The 22,570-nt window shown below is 35.1% G+C and overlaps 2 protein-coding genes across 2 annotated transcripts in view; both read left to right on the top strand.

Moving 5' to 3' along the window:
• The first annotated feature begins 1,555 nt into the window (after positions 1–1,555).
• On the top strand, positions 1,556–13,977 carry cope (COPI coat complex subunit epsilon). Its single transcript, XM_058072266.2, has 10 exons — positions 1,556–1,721; positions 1,899–1,961; positions 2,052–2,152; positions 3,023–3,175; positions 4,599–4,652; positions 4,856–4,937; positions 5,056–5,211; positions 7,854–7,922; positions 8,435–8,509; positions 8,708–13,977. Exons 1-10 carry the CDS (start codon positions 1,620–1,622, stop codon positions 8,765–8,767), a joined length of 915 nt encoding a protein of 304 aa, XP_057928249.2. The 5' UTR covers positions 1,556–1,619; the 3' UTR covers positions 8,768–13,977.
• A 268-nt stretch (positions 13,978–14,245) lies between these two features.
• The window catches only part of cers1 (ceramide synthase 1), a 51,565-nt gene continuing 43,240 nt past the window's right edge, over positions 14,246–22,570 (top strand). Inside the window, exon 1 of the mRNA XM_058072505.2 lies at positions 14,246–15,220. Coding sequence (XP_057928488.2) covers positions 14,987–15,220 — 234 coding nt within the window. The 5' untranslated portion in view covers positions 14,246–14,986. The remainder of the gene's footprint in view (positions 15,221–22,570) is intronic.

Below are 22,570 nucleotides of genomic sequence, written 5' to 3'. Positions count from 1 at the left end.
GGCTTGTGTTTGTCGTCATGCAGTCCAGTGCTGAATGCTATGGCAACGTGTGCAACACAATGCTTAAAACTAGCCATTGCAACAACAATGACAAATAATTCAACTTTTTCAACATAATCTTCATACATTTTCTTCTCGTGTTGTCATGTTATTCCATTCATATTTTGACTTTATGCTCATAATATTATAACTTTTCCACAACTTCATGAAAACTTTTTTTGTTTTGTTTCTCATAGCATTACAACATTTTTTCTTAAATAATGTTCTTCACAATATTCATATTTTCATATTTTTTATAATACAATTTTTTTCTTGCAATATTTTGACTTTATTTCCATAAAATACAGCTATTTTTTCAATTTCTACTGTTCAGTTTTGTAATATTACAGGTTAATTCTTGTAAATGAACACTTAAAAATTAATTTTTTTACATTTTTTTTCTTGCAATATTTTAACTTTCCATTACCACTATTTCCATAAAATATAGCTTTAATTTTTAATTCAAATTTTTTAAAAATCTTTTTTAAATTAATTTTTTTAATTATTTTTTTTAATTCTTGTAAAATTAAGACTTTCTCTTAATGTTTATTTACTCTTATACATTACAGCTATTTTTTCCATTTCTACTGTTTCTATTTTAACTCTCTTCTAGTTACTTTTTCTTTTCAAAATTATGACTTTATTCCCATAGTTTTTTGACTTTATTGTCGTAAAATAATGTAACTTTTTTCCCAACTTAATTTTCAAAAAATTGCAACTTTATTTAATTTTTCCCCATAATATTATAGGTTTATTCTTGTTACATTTGAATGTTTTTGTGTTAATATTTAGACTTTATTTATATTTTCGTCTATTTCTTTTGTGTAGATTTTATGCTTGTCATTCATTGGTTTAAATATTGATACTAGTTTTGTATCACGACAGTGACAGCTGCCAGGCCGCCATTTTTTCACGCTCCACCCACCTGTCATAGACACGCCCACCTCGCGCAGCTTATTGTCAAGCTATACCACGCGCCTCATATCTCGCGCTCCAGTTTTAATTTTAAAGCATTTAAAGAAACTATTCACAATTCAAAAACTTTGGTTGACTATAATGTATTGAAAACAAATGCAAATACATTTTTGGACAATAACAGCAGCAACATATTGGAAGTAAATGATTAAAATGAACTCAATTCAATATTCATATAATATATTCATTATATTCATCAATGTATGTTGTATTTTGAGAGATTATTAAGCTTTACATTACAGGACTTCATCTCTTATCATAAAAAAGAGAGGTTGGATTTCATGAATGTAAACTATGCTTTTAATTTATTTATTTTTGGACAGGCACGACTCTGTAGCCTTAAGTAGTAAAATGAATTTGGGCTGCCCTCTAGCGGCTCATATCATTTGCCACATCGCAACGTTCAGATAAACAACTTTTATTATTGCCAGTAAAATATATTTTGTTCGTATATAGCTTGTAGAATTTTGACTAACATTACTTTCCAATGTGACTGTTTTCGTCGAAAAGTGTTGTTTTGTCTCGGACTTCCCCCCTACAATGCACTATCGAAAGGAGGAAGTGACGTATTTTTAATACGTGTCAGGAAGTACAGTGTGTCCAACATGGCGGCGCAGCAGAGCGATGTTGACGAGCTGTTCGACGTTAAAAATGCCTTTTACATCGGCAGTTATCAGCAATGTATCAACGAAGCTCAGAAAGTGAAGGTAGACCACAACTTTACAAACCAATATATATTTCGTGCTTCATGCTACGCTAATTTGCTGAATCCATCCTAAATGCGAGCTAACGTGCTAATAACATACATGTTGCGGCTAACAATTCTAGCACTGAATAGAAGAGATCACACACTTAAGCACCGCTTTTGTTTGTGACTTGTATAGAATTCATCGCCAGAAAAGGAGACTGAACGGGACACTTTCTTGTACAGAGCATACATTGCCCAGGTAAATGAAGCATTGCTGTTTCATAAATTGTGTAATTGTATTATGAAATCAATACAAGTTTGCCCGTCTTGAGCCAATTGTGTGTTTTAGAGGAAGTATGCAGTTGTCCTGGATGACATCAAGGGCAACTCTTCGCCGGAGCTTCAAGCTGTCAGGATGTTTGCAGAGTATCTGTCAAGCGAAAGCAAGCGGTAAATATAGTTTCTGTTGGACCGTTAATTTGTGATTAAGATGTTTTACTGTATTAGTGTATCTTTAGTAGGAGTGTATGAAAATTATCTGGAAGATATGAGGGACTTATTTGGTGTCATACTGATAAATCCATTAATTTCCTAAGCCGCTTATCCTCACTAGGGTGGGGGTATGCTGGAGCCTGTCCCAGCTGACTTTGGGCGACAGATGGTGTACATCCTGGACTGGTCGCCAGGGCACATATATGTAGACAAACAACCATTCACACTCCCATTCTTACCTATGGACAATTTGGAGTCATCAGTTTTTGGAATGTGCAAACGCCACACAAGCAGAACTTCAAGCCCAGTTTTTCCAGATCCCCTGACTGTGTGGCCAACATGTGTGGCTTGAGTGAGCAAATCAAGTGCTCCCTTATTCTCCTTCCTAACTTCCCCTGAGCTCACTTTTAATCAAATGTTCACTTTCCGACAAAGACATCTTGCGTGCTATCCCATCAAGCTCACAAAAAACCTCACCTAGCACCCCAAATGGCAGCACTGAGAGAGAGAGACCTCCGCGGGGTCACTGCTCGGAGCTTGTGCCCGAATACAGCACACCTTGCTGGGCTACAGCAGGTGGCTCCCACCGCTCTATACTCTGGTTCTCCGGATAGTGGCGCTCTGTTAGCAGCACCTGATTAGGACAAATCAACAGACACAGTTGGTCAAATCCTAATTTGTTCCAGTTCCTCTTACATCCTGGTGTGTACAAACTACAGTTAAATCGGTGCCATATCGGTCTTGAAGGGGTGTGGGTGCTCACTTGGAGCAGACACGTCCGTATGGGACACCTGTCTTAAATGCTGTCTTCACTGTTGTTAACTGCAGGGATGCTATTGTCGCTGATCTCGACAAGAAAATGGCTAAGAGCGTGGATGCGGCCAACACCACCTTCCTCCTCATGGCCGCTGCCATCTACCAACATGAGATGAATACTGATGCCGCACTCAGGACTCTGCACCAAGGAGAAAGCCTGGAATGGTGAGAGAAGAGTTGAAGTGTCCTCTTCATTGAAAGCGACCCTAACCTGCTCACGTCAGGGGCCAGTTTACGGCAATGAAATATTCCAGAAAGTTGCGTACGGGGTATCGAATCAAAAATCAAATCAACTTTATTTGTATAGCACTTTTCCTGCAAAGACATGCAACACAAAGTGCTTTACAAAATTAAAAACTTCTCGTGTTCTCATGTTATTCCATTCTTATTTTGACTTTATGCCCATAATATTATAACTTTTTCCCAACTTAATTAAAACTTATTTTTTTGTTTTGTTTCTCATAGTATTACAACTTTTTTCTTAAATAATGTTCCTAACAATATTCATATTTTCATATTTTTTACAATACATTTTTTTCTTGCAATATTTTGACTTTCCATTACCACTATTTCCATAAAATATAGCTTTAATTTTTAATTCTAATTTTTTTTTTTAATTTTTGCATTTTTTAAATTAATTTTTTAAATTATTTTTTTTAATTCTTGTAAAATTAAGACTTAAAAATGTGTTTTTCTCTTAATGTTTACTCTTATACATTACAGCTATTTTTTTCCATTTCTACTGTTTCTATTTTAACTCTCTTCTAGTTACTTTTCTTCTCAAAATTATGACTTTATTCCCACAGTATTTTGACTTTATTGTCGTAACATAACATAACTTTTTTCCCAACTTAATTTAAAAAAAAATGGCAACTTTATTTAATTTTCCCCTATAATATTATAGGTTTATTCTTGTTAAATTTGAATGTTTTTGTGTTAATATTTAGACTTTATTTATATTTTCGGCTATTTCTTTTGTGTAGATTTTATGCTTGTCATTCAAAAACAATTACCACAATTAAAAGGAAAAACAAACAAAGAAACAAAAGAAAGCCCCTCCCTCCCACCCTCCATACTAGACAGACACACACACAGTAGGGAGACATGGCATGGCACTGAGGATCAAGGAAACGCCACCTTTGGGGCCGTCCACACTGGGAGCAGCCGCAGGCCGTGCCATCGGGGGACCAGCACCCGGGCCCCCCGACTCCGACAGATGGACGGACCCCTACATTAAAGGGAGGAACCCCCAGCCGGCCGGGTCAAAGGGACCCAAGGATGGCACCCCCTCAGCAGACCCGACACAGCCCCCATTGTGAAGGATAAAAACATAAGAAAAGTTTAAAATTATTAGTTAAAAGCCTGATTAAAAAAGGTGTGTCTTTAATCTTTTTTTAAAAAATTAATCTAAATCTGCATTCTTCTCCTCTCGGCAGCCTCCTCCCTCGACCACGCCTACTGTGTTGTGATTTGTTCGGGGTCCGTGGTTGGCTCCAAAAGTCTACCATAACAACGTTTTTCATCTAAATGTGATATCATGCCATGTGATAAGATCGGCCGAGCTGATGTATGACATTTCTTCTTGCAGCATGGCAATGACCATTCAGGTGCTGCTGAGTCTGGATCGTGTCGACCTGGCAAGGTATGACGTCTTCATCGAGCATATCACTTGCTTGAGTGTAAAAAGTGTAAAAATAAGTTAGCCCCTGCTAGTATCAACATGTAAGAAGTGCAAATGTAAAAAGAAGTTAACTTGGAAACAATACAAATGTTGTGCTACGTGAGAAATATTGGTGTGGCTCTAATCATTACGCCACTGACCGCATATTTTAATCTGTGTGACAGAAAGGAGCTGAAGAAGATGCAGGAGCAGGATGAGGATGCTACGCTAACCCAGCTAGCCACCGCCTGGGTTAACTTAGCAGTGGTGAGCGCAGCGCTACGCCCAACGTCTTCTGTCTTGCGTTGGTTTTTCGGCACATTGTCAAATGTTCCTGGTGCTGTTTTATGAGCCGCCGTTGATGACCCTCAGCTTGTGGTTCCAGGGCGGCGAGAAGCTGCAGGACGCCTACTACATTTTCCAGGAGATGTCGGACAAGTACTCCTCGACGCTGCTGCTTCTCAACGGCCAGGCCGCCTGTTACATGGCGCAGAACAAGTGGGAGGAGGCTGAGGGAGTGCTGCAGGAGGCGCTCGACAAGGTTGGCTGGCGATCGTGTTGCTTTCTTGCTCACATATGTATAATATTATATATATATATATATATATTTGTTTCACTCATTTTTTTCAGATTTTTTGTGTTGTGACATGGTTGTTTCGACGTTTTGGCCAAATATATATGGTTACATTTAATATTCAAACATTTGTCCCACAACCTCATTTTCCAAAAAATACAACTTTTTGTTTTGTTATTCTAATATTCTGACTTGTGAAAAAATTACATGTTTTTTTCTTAAATTATAATACATTTTTTATTTGTATAGCGCTTTTCAAAATACTCAAAGACACTTTACAGAAGAATGGAGTCGAATAAAAGCAAGTAAACAGTAGAAGAGACACCAAAATACAACATTCATTGGTTAATACACAGGTAAAACATGAGAAAAAGCGGGGCGGGGCACAGCAGTCAGATATAAAAAGTGTTAGAATAAAAAAAATGTAATATTTTATTAATATTAATTAAATTATATTATATTAATATTTTTACTTTTATCATAAAATAACCTTTTTCCAGTTTCTACTGTTTAGTTTTATTGTACTCATATTGTTCTCATAATTCTGATTTTATCCTCATGATATAATGACTCCCATAACGTTATAACTTTTTTTGCATCCAAATTTTCCAAGAATGACATGGTTTTGTTTCTCATCTTAGACTGTTTAAAAGAAAATATTTAAACATTTTCTTCATATTGCTGGTTTATTCTTGTAAAAGTGCAACTTTTGTTTGTTAGACTAAAAAGAAATTGTCTTAATATATTTTCATGAAAGTAGTTTTTCCCCTCCAGTTTTTTAAATTTATTTTCCAACTTTTTCTATTTTCCTTCTCATAACTAATAACTAATAATAATCATGACTTTATTCCCATAATATTGTAACTTTTTTCCCCCCCAAACAAATTTTCAAAAAAATTATAGCTTTTTTTGGTTTTGTTTATCATGCTATAATAGTTTTGAAAAGATAACATACAAAAAAACAACTTTTTTTCTCATCATATTATTACAGGTTTATTCTTGTAAAACATTTTCTGGTTAGCTTAATAAAATACTCTTTAATTTTTTTAATATTCCTCCTATTTCAACTTTGTTCTCATAAATGTTCATCTGATAATTAATTTTTTTTTACAATTAGAAAATTATTTAAACTTTCTTGTAAACTTTCTTCTCTTGAGTCTGACTTTGTCATAGTTTGACTTTATTCTTGTAATATTTTAACTTTATTTATAACTTAATTTTTTCAAAATTACTTTATTTGATTACAAAAAATATGTTTTAAACATATTTTTCTTTAAGATTTCAACTTCATGCAACTAAAATATTTTTTAACAGTACATTAATCTCGTAAAATTCTGACCTATATTACAACCTTTTGACTTTATTCTTGTGCAATTTTATTTTTTAGTTTTTCTTTTTGAAATACTATATTTACAAAGAGACCAATTAAAAAAAAAAAAAGTGGGCCACAAATGGTCCCCGGGCCGCACTTTGTCTAGCACAGTGGTGGGCAAACTACGGCCCGGGGGCCACATCCGGCCCGCCAAGTGTTTGAATACGGCCCGCCCAATCTTTCCAAAGTATTTCATTTAAACTCAACATACAACCTGGCATCATGGCCTGAGCCAACCTTTTGATGGTTTTATCAATTTCGTTTTTTGACATGGTCTGTTGTTTACAAAGTGCTCCTGAAAAAAGGGACACAAGCACATAATAATAATAATCATAATTATTATTATTATTAGATTATTAGATTATTATAATTATTATTAGAACTACTATGATTATTATAATTATTATATTAATTATATATAATATTGTTATATTTGCATATTTTGCATAATAATATAATAATTATTATTTAAATTTTATTGTAATTATTATAATATTTTATTATTTTTAAAATATTTAAATATAAATATAAAATAATAAATAATAATAGCAGATTGCATGACAATTTTACAGATACAATAATACCAGGTGGACTGTTACGTGTAAAATATCTAATTAATTATTATATTCATGCTAATTATTATATTAATTATATCTAATATTATTGTTATATTTGCATATTTTGCATAATAATAATATAATAATTATTATTTAAATTTTATTGTAATTATTATAATATTTTATTATTTTTAAAATATTTAAATATAAATATAAAATAATAAATAATAATAGCAGATTGCATGACAATTTTACAGATACAATAATACCAGGTGGACTGTTACGTGTAAAATATATAGTCTGCCCTCCCCCCCGTAAATTTTGTCATATCAATGCGGCCCGCCCACCCCTGGTCTAGCCCCAGCTGTACAAATCATTTCACCAATCATTGTCATCAGTCACTTCTGTGGGCGGAGAAATGTGCGGCTGGTTTTGATCAGCAGAGGGCGCCAAAGATTTTGTCCTTTTTGATGGAGGAGGCAGGGACATGCGGTTGACATCTCAGGTCAGGTTACTTTGGTTGTGAAAAACAGGAGGTCAATGAGAGCCGTGGCATTATTATAATAATACAGGACGGCAGTTTTATTTCATTGATGCAAATGATGAACCTTTTTGGTATGGTCCGTGTATGCATATGTACACTTACATTCTTTCTTTCTTTGCTAATGGCCACTTTACAGGACAGCAGCCACCCTGAGACGTTGATCAACCTGGTCGTGCTGACTCAGCATCTTGGAAAAGCCCCTGAGGTTAGACTTTGGACCTTAAGCTCTGAGCCAGGCGCTGCTTCTCAATGTGAATTCCCGCCCCGATCAGTCGACTCATAATGCGTTAGCTGTTCAACTAATGTTTAGCCGTGCACTTTGACTGCCGTCTACCAAGTGTGCAGGTCAGCATGTTGGCCGGTTTAAGTCCACACGCGCTCACAAAGTGAGGAGTTTGCGGTTTGAGATAAAGTCGTGATAGTAATGCGACTGACCGCTGACTCAGAGCCATCGCCGCAAAGCGATAACCCGTTGATTACGTCTTTCGCAAGGATGCCGCGTGCGGCACGGCCATCGGGTATGCTTGCACAATTACTGATTGAAATGTAGTAGACGCAGCTCTCATTAGGACGTAAAGCACAATTCAACCTAAATGCATTGGTGGCGGTCCTAATGCATTAGTAGCGGGCTATACACATAAATGACTATAAGGGCAACAGCGGTTATCATTTCTTTGAGCGACTCGTGGAAGCTGAATGATGAAATTGTTTCCTCAGGTGACCAACAGATACCTGTCCCAGCTCAAAGATGCACACAAGTCCCATCCTTTCCTCAAGGACTATTTCACCAAGGTTAGTGGACACACAAATCCGCCTTGGGAGTCCGTCCAAAGGGAACTACGGGTCTTTCGCCTTTGTCACACATGTATTTTGCACAAATATAAACACGGGCTCGTCCATTTTGAACCAGAAGGCATCATGCTGTGTACAGCTGTGCCTCTCAGTCACTGACTTCCCGGGTCTTTTTTTTTTTTTTTTTTTTTCTTGCAGGGGAATGAGTTTGACAGGCTCGCTATGCAGTACGCTCCCGCCACCGCCACCACCGCATGACGGACCCTCACACATTGACATCTTCCTGTTTTTTTTTTTTTTATGTTTTTGACCCGCTTAAGCAAAACTAAACACTCACTCATGGTGTTTATTAGCATAGTGTAGCGATAGGAAACTTGTTTGTTATTTACTGGTGACCAGTCCAAGGTGGTACAGGCTCCCCAAGCTCACCAATGACCCCCGAAAGAAGACAGGCGGTGTAGAAAACATTTTTTATTTACATTCACGACATGGACAAAATATTGGAAACAGCTGTCAGTCTGACGCAACGCAATGCTACACCGCTACACCGCTACAAGTACATGTTGTTCAATAAATCCAAATGTGGCCGTGATACATCACTGGTTCCCCAACTACACTTCATTCACTGGTAAATTCATTTTAGAGGTCATTCCGGGTCAAACAATTGTGTCTTGCATGGTGACATTTTGATCAAGATTGACATGAGCACTAAAAATGATAAATAGATAGAAATCATCCTGAAAAAAGTAACAGCGTTATTCCCGTCTCTGACCATTATTACCATTTAGGTAAGTTACTTTTACGTGTCGGTTTCTTTGAATGGCTTTTTTTTGAATGACTATTTTGGCAGCGCTGCAAGTTGTGTTGCCACCTACAGTTTCCACGGTGAAAGTTCATTTCATTGACATTTGACACACTCTATAAACGCTCTCATCGTAATAAAGGACAAGTGACTTCCCTTTTGAACGCAAAACAGGACGTGTACTTCTCTTTCAAAATACCGGATGGCTCCAGTTTTCAACGCAACCCTGGTTCTATCCAGTCTTCTTATTTTGCCTTTCTTGGCTCCTCCTTCTCACTCTCCTTTTTGAAAATATTTTTTCGAAAATCAGGTTGTGTGAAAATTCTTACAAGAAAAAAAATTTAAATAGTTGGAGAATTGAGAAAAAAGCTGAAATACAATGGGACTCAAGTGGAAGTCATTGAAAATAGTAATAATGTAGGATGGACTATTTCGAGAATCAAGTCAAATTTACTATGAAAAAAGTAGTAAATATATGAAATGTAATTTGACAATAAAATTATATTTTTTTAGAAAAGAATTACTAAAAAAAGTACATTTAGGAGAAAAAAAACAAATCTGCGAAATAGAAAAAAATAAGAAAATAAATGTACATTTATGAAAATACAATTGTAAATTTATGAGAAAAGAGTAAATTTATCATAAAATTTGAACATATATGAGAAGTCAGAAAATTATGACAAAATGTACAAATACAAAAAAGTCATAAATCTATGAGAGAAGAAAATTTGACAGTTTTAAATTTATGAAAATACAATTGTAAATTTATGAGAAAAGAGTAAATTTATCATAAAATTTGAACATATATGAGAAGTCAGAAAATTATGACAAAATGTACAAATACAAAAAAGTCAAATCTATGAGAGAAGAAAATTTGACAGTTTTAAATTTATGAAAATACAATTTTAAATTTATGAGAAAAGAGTAAATTTATCATAAAATTTGAACATATATGAGAAGTCAGAAAATTATGAGAAAATGTACAAATACAAAAAAGTCAAATCTATGAGAGAAGAAAATTTGACAGTTTTAAATTTATGAAAATACAATTGTAAATTTATGAGAAAAGAGTAAATTTATCATAAAATTTGAACATATATGAGAAGTCAGAAAATTCTGAGAAAATGTACAAATACAAAAAAGTCATAAATCTATGAGAGAAGAAAATATGACAGTTTTAAATTTATGAAAATACAATTGTAAATTTATGAGAAAAGAGTAAATTTATCATAAAATTTGAACATGTATGAGAAGTCAGAAAATTATGAGAAAATGTACAAATACAAAAAAGTCATAAATCTATGAGAGAAGAAAATTTGACAGTTTTAAATTTATGAAAATACAATTGTAAATTCATGAGAAAAGAGTAAATTTATCATAAAATTTGAACATATATGAGAAGTCAGAAAATTATGAGAAAATGTACAAATACAAAAAAGTCATAAATCTATGAGAGAAGAAAATTTGACAGTTTTAAATTTATGAAAATACAATTGTAAATTCATGAGAAAAGAGTAAATTTATCATAAAATTTGAACATATATGAGAAGTCAGAAAATTATGAGAAAATGTACAAATACAAAAAAGTCATAAATCTACGAGAGAAGAAAATTTGACCGTTTTAAATTTATGAAAATACAATTGTAAATTTATGAGAAAAGAGTAAATTTATCATAAAATTTGAACATATATGAGAAGTCAGAAAATTATGAGAAAATGTACAAATACAAAAAAGTCATAAATCTATGAGAGAAGAAAATTTGACAGTTTTAAATTTATGAAAATACAATTGTAAATTTATGAGAAAAGAGTAAATTTATCATAAAATTTGAACATATATGAGAAGTCAGAAAATTATGAGAAAATGTACAAATACAAAAAAGTCATAAATCTACGAGAGAAGAAAATTTGACAGTTTTAAATTTATGAAAATACAATTGTAAATTTATGAGAAAAGAGTAAATTTATCATAAAATGTGAACATATATGAGAAGTCAGAAAATTATGAGAAAATGTACAAATACAAAAAAGTCAAATCTATGAGAGAAGAAAATTTGACAGTTTTAAATTTATGAAAATACAATTGTAAATTTATGAGAAAAGAGTAAATTTATCATAAAATTTGAACATATATGAGAAGTCAGAAAATTATGAGAAAATGTACAAATACAAAAAAGTCATAAATCTATGAGAGAAGAAAATATGACAGTTTTAAATTTATGAAAATACACTTGTAAATTTATGAGAAAAGAGTAAATTTATCATAAAATTTGAACATATATGAGAAGTCAGAAAATTATGAGAAAATGTACAAATACAAAAAAGTCATAAATCTACGAGAGAAGAAAATTTGACAGTTTTAAATTTATGAAAATACAATTGTAAATTTATGAGAAAAGAGTAAATTTATCATAAAATTTGAACATATATGAGAAGTCAGAAAATTATGAGAAAATGTACAAATACAAAAAAGTCATAAATCTATGAGAAAAGAAAATATGACAGTTTTAAATTTATGAAAATACACTTGTAAATTTATGAGAAAAGAGTAAATTTATCATAAAATTTGAACATATATGAGAAGTCAGAAAATTATGAGAAAATGTACAAATACAAAAAAGTCATAAATCTACGAGAGAAGAAAATTTGACAGTTTTAAATTTATGAAAATACAATTGTAAATTTATGAGAAAAGAGTAAATTTATCATAAAAATTGGTCATATATGAGAAGTCAGAAAATTATGACAAAATGTACAAATACAAAAAAGTCATAAATCTATGAGAGAAGAAAATTTGACAGTTTTAAATTTATGAAAATACAATTGTAAATTTATGAGAAAAAAGTAAATTTATCATAAAATTTGAACATATATGAGAAGTCAGAAAATTATGAGAAAATGTACAAATACAAAAAAAGTCATAAATCTATGAGAACAAAATTTGACAGTTTTAAATTCATGAAAATAAAATTGGAAATTTGTGAGAAATCATTCATGAGAAATCATAAAATTACAAGAACATTTTCATAAAATAGCGGCACGGTTGCCCAGTGGTTAGCGCACAGACCTAACAGCTAGGAGACCAGGGTTCAATTCCCACCCTCGGGTTTGCATGTTCTCCCCGTGCATGCGTGGGTTTTCTCCGGGTACTCCGGTTTCCTCCCACATTCCAAAAACATGCTAGGTTAATTGGCCACTCCAAATTGTCCATAGGTATGAATGTGAGTGTGAATGGTTGTTTGTCTATATGTGCCCTGTGATTGGCTGGCCACCAGTCCAGGGTGTACCCCGCCTCTTGCCCGAAGAAAGCTGGGATAGGCTCCAGCACCCGCCGCGACCCTCGTGAGGAAAAAGCGGTAGAAAATGAATGAATGAATGAATTTTCATAAAATTGAGAAAAAAGTCATAAAAATATTATATTTTATAATAAATATTTATAAATACATTTATTAGAATTGGGTAAATTTATGAAAATAAAATTGTAAATTTATGAGAAAAAAAGTACATTTATCAGAAAAGTTGAAAATACTCGAGAAGGCGGAAAATTATGAGAAAATGTCATACAAATACAAGAAAAAAGTCATAAACCTATGACAGAGGAACATTTATGAAAATAAAATGAAAAATCATTCATGAGAAAGCATAAAATTACAATAAAAATGTCGTAAAATTGAGAAAACAAAATTGTAAAATTACATGAAAAAGTCATACATTTATAAGAAAATTTGGTAAATGTATGAAAGTATCCAAAATAAATATTTTAGAAAAAATAGTACATTTATGAGAATAAACCTTGTAAATGTACAAGAAATAAAGTCACAATAAATGTACATTTACGAAAATAGTAATTTTATGAGACGTAAAGTTACAAAGAAAATGTAAAATTATGAGAAACTAATTGTAAAAATATAAGAAAAAAATTTTAAACTTATGAGAAAAAGTTAAATTTATGATATAATTTTATTGATGTGAATAAAATAGTACATTTTGGAAAAAAAAGGTCATACATTTATGGGAAAAATGACATAATTGAATGAGAAAAAAATCATACATTTGTGAGGAAAATAATCAAAAAATTGACAAGCAAAAAAAGTGACGTTACAGTTGCCTCCTCATGTCAAAGGTCACACAAGGCCCCCATTCTCATAGCTTTCTCTGACAATGCCTGTTCAAACTAAGCATTAAAGAAATCTCAATCTACAAGAATAATCTCATAAATGTAAATTAGGAGACTAATTTTTCTTGTTTTTTTTATAATAATTTGGTCAATATAGACTAGACTACACTAGACTATATACAGTATATATACAGTAGCTACTTAGCATGTGTTTGTTTAGCATGAGCATCAAAGTGGCTGTCATATCCTTTCATCACATAGCCTGCCACTCTCAAAGGTTGGGACTGGGACCTTTGGTGGGGGCGGGTGCTCAAAGTTCAAAGGGGGGGGGGACCTGGATCATGTGACCGACTGAGAGTAGACCTGAATTATTTTTTTTTTTTGAGTTATTTATTATTTTGAACCGCACAAAATTTTCACACACACATGCCCCCCCCTCTCCTGCAAGCTCGACCCAGATAGCAAAATGATATTTTAATGAGTGCCCTTTTTTGCTGTCTGTAATATGCAATGCAAATGTGCTTTGTGGAATAAATCCTATTAATCCTACATGTCACATCATCCATATTGTTTATTGGAAACGTTCATTTGGACGTCATCACAAATGTAGTGTGTGTGTGTGTGTGTGTGTGTGTGTGTTTTTTTTGCTTCTTGCTCCCTTTGTGATCAGCTGTCACCCTCAAAGCTTCTTTCTAACGGTCACGGAGATAGCGGTCCCGGCTACGTCACGCCACCTTCCTTCTTTTATTCCCTCCCATTTTTGCATAAACGTGTCTGCCCCCTCCCACCCCCGCCCGCCCAGTCTGCCGTCTCACTTCATCCCGGACCGACAGCGCTGCCGTTGGATACTGAAAGCGAGGGGGTCATATGTATGTATGTATGTATGTATGTATGTACGTACGGACATACATGCCGCTTTAGTGTATTTGTGCTCCTAAAAGTTGTCCGTTACGTAATCGGACGAGTTAACGGTCACGGATGAGACGCGACGTCGGTGCGGCACAATAGCGGCGTGGAACAAACCCGCGCTCGCTTTGCGTGGCCTGTATTTGTCGCTTATCAGGAGCCCCCCTTTGGATTAATAAAAAAAAAAAAAAAAGCCAAGGGACATCTTGGAAGCCGATGTTTGCCGTTTTCCAGTCCGGTGCGAGCGGTTTGAAGTTAGCTAAGGCGGCTAACCAGCACGCGTGCGCAGCGGAATGATGGCGAGAGGAAGCCTCCACGCTGTGGCTCATCATCATGGTTGGCATTAATTGTCCTTTTTGGCACGTTTTGCTATGATTGTCGTACATAGACACATCCTGGTAGGCCCGGTTGTCATTTATTAAATCACATCAAGGGCCAGGATCGAGCGGGTCCTTGTCGTAAATATGGAAAACAAAGACTAACGCGAAGACAAGACAAGACAGTGATCAAGCTTTTTTTTTTTTTATTTTAAGTCAGCTAGCAAGCTTGTTAGCGGATTAGCTTACACGGCCTGTGTTCCAGACGAATAGCCTCGGTTCCCCCCTCCCCCTTTTTTTTTTTTAATTTTGCTGTTTTTTAATTCCTCGCCACAATGGGCGCTCACACCGGTGATGTGGAGCCCATGCCGGGATACTTGGACCTCATCAGCCGAGCCTCCAGCGTCATGACGACGGCGTGGAGAGATTGTAGCCAGTGTGGTCTGGATCTCTCCAGGCGGACTCTCCTGGATAACGCGTACATCACCTGGACCGAGATAGCCCTCTTCTTCTTTTGCGCCTTTTTGTGGACTCAGATCAGAAGGGGGTTGACTGAAAGACTGTTCAAGGTGGGTGACACGCACGCGCACACACACTGACCCCCCCCCCCCCAATTATCAAAATACTCAATCCAAATATCAATACTAGCTTGGTGTGGTGTAGTTGGAGCTCATGTCATAAAAGAAAGCTGACAAGGGATGGGTGCCACTTCCGGTCATGGGGGGGGGCTGGAAGGGTTTAACCCAGGGGTGGGCAAACTACGGCCCGGGGGCCACATCCGGCCCGCCAAGTGTTTGAATACGACCCGCCCAATCTTTCCAAAGTATTTCATTTAAACTCAACATACAACCTGGCATCATGGCCTGAGCCAACCTTTTGATGGTTTTATCAATTTTGTTTTTTGACATGGTCTGTTGTTTACAAAGTGAAAAAAGGGACACAAGCACATAATAATAATAATAATAATTATTATTATTATTAGATTATTATAATTATTATTAGAACTATTATGGTTATTATAATTATTATATTAATGCTAATTATTATATTAATTATATATAATATTATTGTTATATTTGCATATTTTACATAATAATAATATAATAATTATTATTTTAATTTTATTGTAATTATTATAATATTTTATTATTTTTAAAATATTTAAATATAAATATAAAATAATAAATAATAATAGCAGATTGCATGACAATTTTACAGATACAATAATACCAGGTGGACTGTTACGTGTAAAATATATAGTCTGCCCCCCCCGTAAATTTTGTCATATCAATGCGGGTCAAAAAGTTTGCCCACCCCTGGTTTAACCAGTGGAGTCATTAGGCCTATTAGATTGATTTATTTATATTTACCCCAAAATTCTCTGACAAATTTCATATAATAAGGCAAAAACAGGCTAATAAGAAAGCCAATAAGTAGGCTAATACTAGCCTACTACTACAACTAGTAGTAGTAGTAATAATCAGAAGAAGAACAATGATTATAGTAATAATAACAACACGGCGGTTGAGTGGTTAGCGCGCAGACCTCACTGCTAGGAGAAAAAAAATATATATATATTAGAGCCCTCAAGAAATAAAATAACACCCCTATGGTCACTTTTCCATTCCTATTATTCATATAGTAGACATAATCAGATAAAGTAAGACACCTTCTAGATACGCTTTTTAACATTATTAGAGGCCTCTAGACATGAAATAACACGTCTATTACACAATCTAGGAGACAAATTCCACCCTCGGCCATCTCTGTGTGGAGTTTGCATGTTCTCCCCGTGCATGCGTGGGTTTTCTCCGGGTACTCCGGTTTCCTCCCACATTCCAAAAACATGCTAGGTTAATTAGCCACTCCAAATTGTCCATAGGTATGAATGTGAGTGTGAATGGTTGTTTGTCTATATGTGCCCTGGGATTGGCTGGGATAGGCGGTAGCGATAGAAAATGAATGAATGAATGAATAATTAATAATATAATAATGATTATTATATAATTGACAGACTGGTTGCAGCGGTTTTGCAGTGAGATTGTGTGTACTTTTGTAAATTTAATGGTGGCCTAAAACAATTATATCTCTACTAAATCTGTCCAAAAGTGGGAAAGTTATATCCTGGTTCTTGTTCCTTATTTTTTATTTATTTTTATTTTTTTATTTTTTTTGAATGTCTACTACATTCATTCATATCCTGTGCATCTCCAGGGGGGTAAGCCCCCCCTATCCTCAGAACCTGCCTAACCTGGGCTTAGCTATGGGAAATGATGAACTTTACAGTTAAACCTTGGTTTTCAAATGACTCTGTTTCAAAAGTTTCAAAGTGCTACTAGAACAGGTAAATCTCGGTTAGCATATTTTTTGGCTAACGTCGGAAATGTATGCCAAAATGTAACCCATTTACCAGTTTGCATACCGGTAATGTGACATCTTGTGACATTATTAACAAATCATGCTAGTTAACCTTGTATTATGTTACGGGTCAATTTGACCCGTTTCAGTTTTTGTGTTAATGACCCTAGATGAGGAAAAGTCACAAAATTTCATGAAGAAAAAGTTATGTTACCCGTAACATAATACAAGGGTTAACCCTTGTATTATGTTACCCGTAACATAATACAAGGGTTAACCCTTGTATTATGTTACGGGTCAAATTGACCCGTTTCAGTTTTTGTGTTGACCAAAGTACTGGTTATCCTTTCTTTTTCTTCATGAAATTTTGTGACTTTTCCTCATCTAGGGTCATTAACACAAAAACTGAAACGGGTCAAATTGACCCGTAACATAATACAAGGTTAACTAGCATGATTTGTTAACCCTTGTATTATATAATGCAAGGGTTAACTAGCATGACTTGTTAACAAATCATGCTAGTTAACCCTTGTATTATGTTACGGGTCAATTTGACCCGTTTCAGTTTTTGTGTTGACCAAAGTACTGGTTATCCTTTCTTTTTCTTCATGAAATTTTGTGACTTTTCCTCATCTAGGGTCATTAACACAAAAACTGAAACGGGTCAAATTGACCCGTAACATAATACAAGGTTAACTAGCATGATTTGTTAACCCTTGTATTATGTTACGGGTCAATTTGACCCGTTTCAGTTTTTGTGTTGACCAAAGTACTGGTCATCCTTTCTTTTTCTTCATGAAATTTTGTGACTTTTCCTCATCTAGGGTCATTAACACAAAAACTGAAACGGGTCAAATTGACCCGTAACATAATACAAGGTTAACGAGCATGATTTGTTAACAAATCATGCTAGTTAACCCTTGCATTATGTTACGGGTCAATTTGACCTAGTAACCTAGTAACATAAAAAGAAAGAACTCATAGCAAAACAGGAAGGTGGTGGCAGCTTGTTTGTTTGCTCTTTGTCTCCATTTTGGTTTTATTTTGCAGCTTTGATCAATAAGAAAAACAGAGACATTAAGCGAGAAACACTCTTGAATTTAAGAAAGAACTCATAGCAAAACAGGAAGGTGGTGGCAGCTTGTTTGTTTGCTCCTTGTCTCCATTTTGGTTTTATTTTGCAGCTTTGATCAATGAGAAAAACAGAGACATTAAGCGAGAAACACTTTTGAATTGAAGAAAGAACTCATAGCAAAACAGGAAGGTGGTGGCAGCTTGTTTGTTTGCTCCTTGTCTCCATTTTGGTTTTTATTTTGCAGCTTTGATCAATAAGAAAAACAGAGACATTGAGCGAGAAACACTCTTGAATTGAAGAAAGAACTCATAGCAAAACAGGAAGGTGGTGGCAGCTTGTTTGTTTGCTCCTTGTCTCCATTTTGGTTTTATTTTGCAGCTTTGATCAATAAGAAAAACAGAGACATTAAGCGAGAAACACTCTTGAATTTAAGAAAGAACTCATAGCAAAACAGGAAGGTGGTGGCAGCTTGTTTGTTTGCTCCTTGTCTCCATTTTGGTTTTTATTTTGCAGCTTTGATCAATAAGAAAAACAGAGACATTAAGCGAGAAACACTCTTGAATTGAAGAAAGAACTCATAGCAAAACAGGAAGGTGGTGGCAGCTTGTTTGTTTGCTCCTTGTCTCCATTTTGGTTTTATTTTGCAGCTTTGATCAATAAGAAAAACAGAGACATTAAGCGAGAAACACTCTTGAATTTAAGAAAGAACTCATAGCAAAACAGGAAGGTGGTGGCAGCTTGTTTGTTTGCTCCTTGTCTCCATTTTGGTTTTTATTTTGCAGCTTTGATCAATAAGAAAAACAGAGACATTAAGCGAGAAACACTCTTGAATTGAAGAAAGAACTCATAGCAAAACAGGAAGGTGGTGGCAACTTGTTTGTTTGCTCCTTGTCTCCATTTTGGTTTTATTTTGCAGCTTTGATCAATAAGAAAAACAGAGACATTAAGCGAGAAACACTCTTGAATTGAAGAAAGAACTCATAGCAAAACAGGAAGGTGGTGGCAGCTTGTTTGTTTGCTCCTTGGCTCCATTTTGGTTTTTATTTTGCAGCTTTGATCAATAAGAAAAACAGAGACATTAAGCGAGAAACACTATTGAATTGAAGAAAGAACTCATAGCAAAACAGGAAGGTGGTGGCAGCTTGTTTGTTTGCTCCTTGTCTCCATTTTGGTTTTATTTTGCAGCTTTGATCAATAAGAAAAACAGAGACATTAAGCGAGAAACACTCTTGAATTTAAGAAAGAACTCATAGCAAAACAGGAAGGTGGTGGCAGCTTGTTTGTTTGCTCCTTGGCTCCATTTTGGTTTTATTTTGCAGCTTTGATCAATAAGAAAAACAGAGACATTAAGCGAGAAACACTCTTGAATTGAAGAAAGAACTCATAGCAAAACAGGAAGGTGGTGGCAGCTTGTTTGTTTGCTCCTTGTCTCCATTTTGGTTTTTATTTTGCAGCTTTGATCAATAAGAAAAACAGAGACATTAAGCGAGAAACACTATTGAATTGAAGAAAGAACTCATAGCAAAACAGGAAGGTGGTGGCAGCTTGTTTGTTTGCTCCTTGTCTCCATTTTGGTTTTATTTTGCAGCTTTGATCAATAAGAAAAACAGAGACATTAAGCGAGAAACACTCTTGAATTGAAGAAAGAACTCATAGCAAAACAGGAAGGTGGTGGCAGCTTGTTTGTTTGCTCCTTGGCTCCATTTTGGCAGCTGCCATGCTATGTCTTTGTCAGCAATCATTTCTTAAATGACGTTATCAGTAAGCTTAAATGTTCATTTATGTCTTTCATGCATTATTTACAATAGTTTTCTGCATGTAAAACTTAAAAAATGCGTTTTATGTTAGCATTTTTGGACGATCATTTGGAACAAATGAATTGGATTGCAATGATTTCCTATGGGTTCGAGTAGGTTTTGGTTAGAGTCTGACCATCTGGAACAGACTCAGGATGCTAACCAAGGTTTCCACTGTACATCCTCAACTTGGCGGTATGTCTTACTTGTGTAGCAAATGTTTTACTAATATGTACCACATAAGAATACTTGCATGACACTGAAATGTGCATACAGAGTAATGTTTGCTTGAGCAGAGAGTATGTTGGTAGTGTATTTGGATTTTGGTTATGCAGAAGATCCACGGTGCTATGGTTTAGAAATCCTTTGTGCTTAAGGACGTGCACTTAGGAAAAACTGCTGCTCTCTTTCCTTGGCACATCCAATCCTGAGTGCCTCCATCCTGTTGCCTTTACAGAGGAGAGAGGCCCTTCTCATTGTGGCCTCTGGCCTATTATTAGTGTGCCATCATCACGAGTAGGGAGTGGAGTATCCTCATGTTTTGGATGCTATAATGATGATGCTATACTGTTGCTCAGAGGTCCGTTGCATCAAACCAGATGTGGCCTGAGAATGCTGGAAACGCTTTTACATTTACATACACATCACTGAATGGCAGCGTCACATGGAATCAGTCATTGAGCTTTTGGTTATTTAGTGCATGTGTAATATGCAGAATCGGTTCAGCGCCAGGTCATCAATGCATGAAGTATTGCTCGGATGTATCTGAGAAGCTGCGGTGAGTTTGCCAGATGACTCCCACCGCATTATTTGAGCGCTTAATTGACCCTAAGCTGAACAAACAGGATGGGTTTTTGTTGCGTTGGATGCATTGTATTAACTTGTCAGGAATGATTAAGCATGCGGCTTTCATTGTGTTATTTGTACAATTACAGTGATGTGACAGTTGTCGTTTGGCCAAAATGGAGGACACACCTAATTATACATGTGGACAAAACATGTGATGCATATTCACTGTCCAATACTACCTGATTTTCCAGACTCTAAGACAGGGGTTTACTGGGGGACCACTGGAGCTAGGGTCTGGGTGAGACTGGGCCGCATCAGGTTTTCCAAAAAAAACAAAAAAACGCATTTATTAAAAACAGAAAAATGAGTAAACTTAGCTTTGGTTCCGATTTTCTACAAGAAAAGCTCTGATAAAACATTCCACTGTTCTCAAATATCTTACTTTTCATTTTTCTACACAAAATAAGATAAAAAATAAATAAACAAATCAAGAATAAAGAAAATCAATCAATCAGTAATAAATAAATAAATAAATATAATAATAAAAACTTAAGAAACCACATATAGTTGGTGGGTAGACAAATGATTTTTTTCAGATTATAATTAACAAAGCATTATTAGAGCCCTGTAGACATGACAAAACACGACTATAGTCACATTTATACTCTTTTTATTTACAACATATTGCGCAACTGCAGGGTCTTGAGACACATGCTAACTCGCAAACTAGAGAGCTAGCGACCTAAACGGTAGCCTTCAAGTTATTTCTTTTAAACTTAAATAGCCAAAAACTTACCACTTCCACACGGATAGGGAGGATAACTATTAACAGTTATTTAACCTTTAACATGAACATGAATCAAACGTAATAATTTTTTTCTGGGTACATGATACCATACAGCATCCATATCAAACTTGCGCGGGCCGCACTAACATTAAACTTTCATAGCGGGGGCCTCAAACTAGTGTCCTTCCATCTCACGTTCCCATGACGACAGACGGTAAACATAGTTGATACTGTCTTTATACGCCAACCTTTATACCGTCTTTTTTTCTGTTCACTGCCGCTATGCAGCCACATTTGGCTTGAGACCCCTGCTCTAAGACTCTTATCACACTGCTTTTCAGAGTTTGGCTGGTCCTGCGACAGGTGTGACAAAAATATCAACATACAGCAGTGTCTTGGTTAACATCATTAATCCGGTCCAAAACCACTCAAACCAAAACAGAGCTCAAACCAAAGCATTTTTTCCCATAGTAAATAATGTAAATCCAATTAATCCGTTCCACAAACGTTATGTAATGTTAGTCAACAATGAATAGTCAATAATAAAATTACAAATAACATGTAAATGGACAACTGAACATTTAACATAACCATTACCTACTTTTGATGGAAAACAACCCATAAAAACATCAAGGAACTAAATGTCAATGTTCTACAACCACTGAACATGTACTTTGTTTTTTTTATAGCAGAAAAATTTAAAAACATTGAGTGATCATGTGGAAGTCTTGCAAGATTTTGTCTTGGGGCGGGATCCAAGATGGTGTATTCTGGACGTTCAACAAGCATTTTAGCAAAAAAGTTTGGTTGTTAACCGAAATACGTGCCACTTGTGGCTTCATGTTAACCGAGGTACCACTGTATTTATATATAAGTTAATATGAATTCATATTGACTGAAATGAGGCAAGTAGTGAACATTACCATTGACAGTTGTGAGAGGGCGCTCAGGGCTTGTGCCAACTCTATGCTGCTTTTGCCATTCAGTGATGTAAAATGAGATCGAGAGCTCGGTGAACTTGCTTTCCAGTAACTTGCTATTTGGACTTGCTAGCTTGTTATGTTAATTTAGGCTAGTCAGCCTCCGAAGTGTGAATGGTATTGTCCTTGAATTT

Source organism: Doryrhamphus excisus, linkage group LG4 (assembly GCF_037039965.1).
Source record: "Doryrhamphus excisus strain RoL-2023G ecotype Guam linkage group LG4, RoL_Dexc_Guam_v1.1, whole genome shotgun sequence".
Classification (NCBI taxonomy): domain Eukaryota; kingdom Metazoa; phylum Chordata; class Actinopteri; order Syngnathiformes; family Syngnathidae; genus Doryrhamphus; species Doryrhamphus excisus.
Note: the sequence above shows the minus strand (reverse complement) of the source record. Positions and strands in the feature narration are given on the sequence as shown.

Bases quoted from the DNA above. Each gene is read 5' to 3' on its own strand.
- cope (XM_058072266.2), top strand. From the start codon at position 1,620: ATGGCGGCGCAGCAGAGCGATGTTGACGAGCTGTTCGACGTTAAAAAT. The intron at 7,923-8,434 runs GTTAGACTTTGG...TTGTTTCCTCAG, and splicing joins ATCTTGGAAAAGCCCCTGAG to GTGACCAACAGATACCTGTC. The intron at 8,510-8,707 runs GTTAGTGGACAC...TTTTTCTTGCAG, and splicing joins TCAAGGACTATTTCACCAAG to GGGAATGAGTTTGACAGGCT.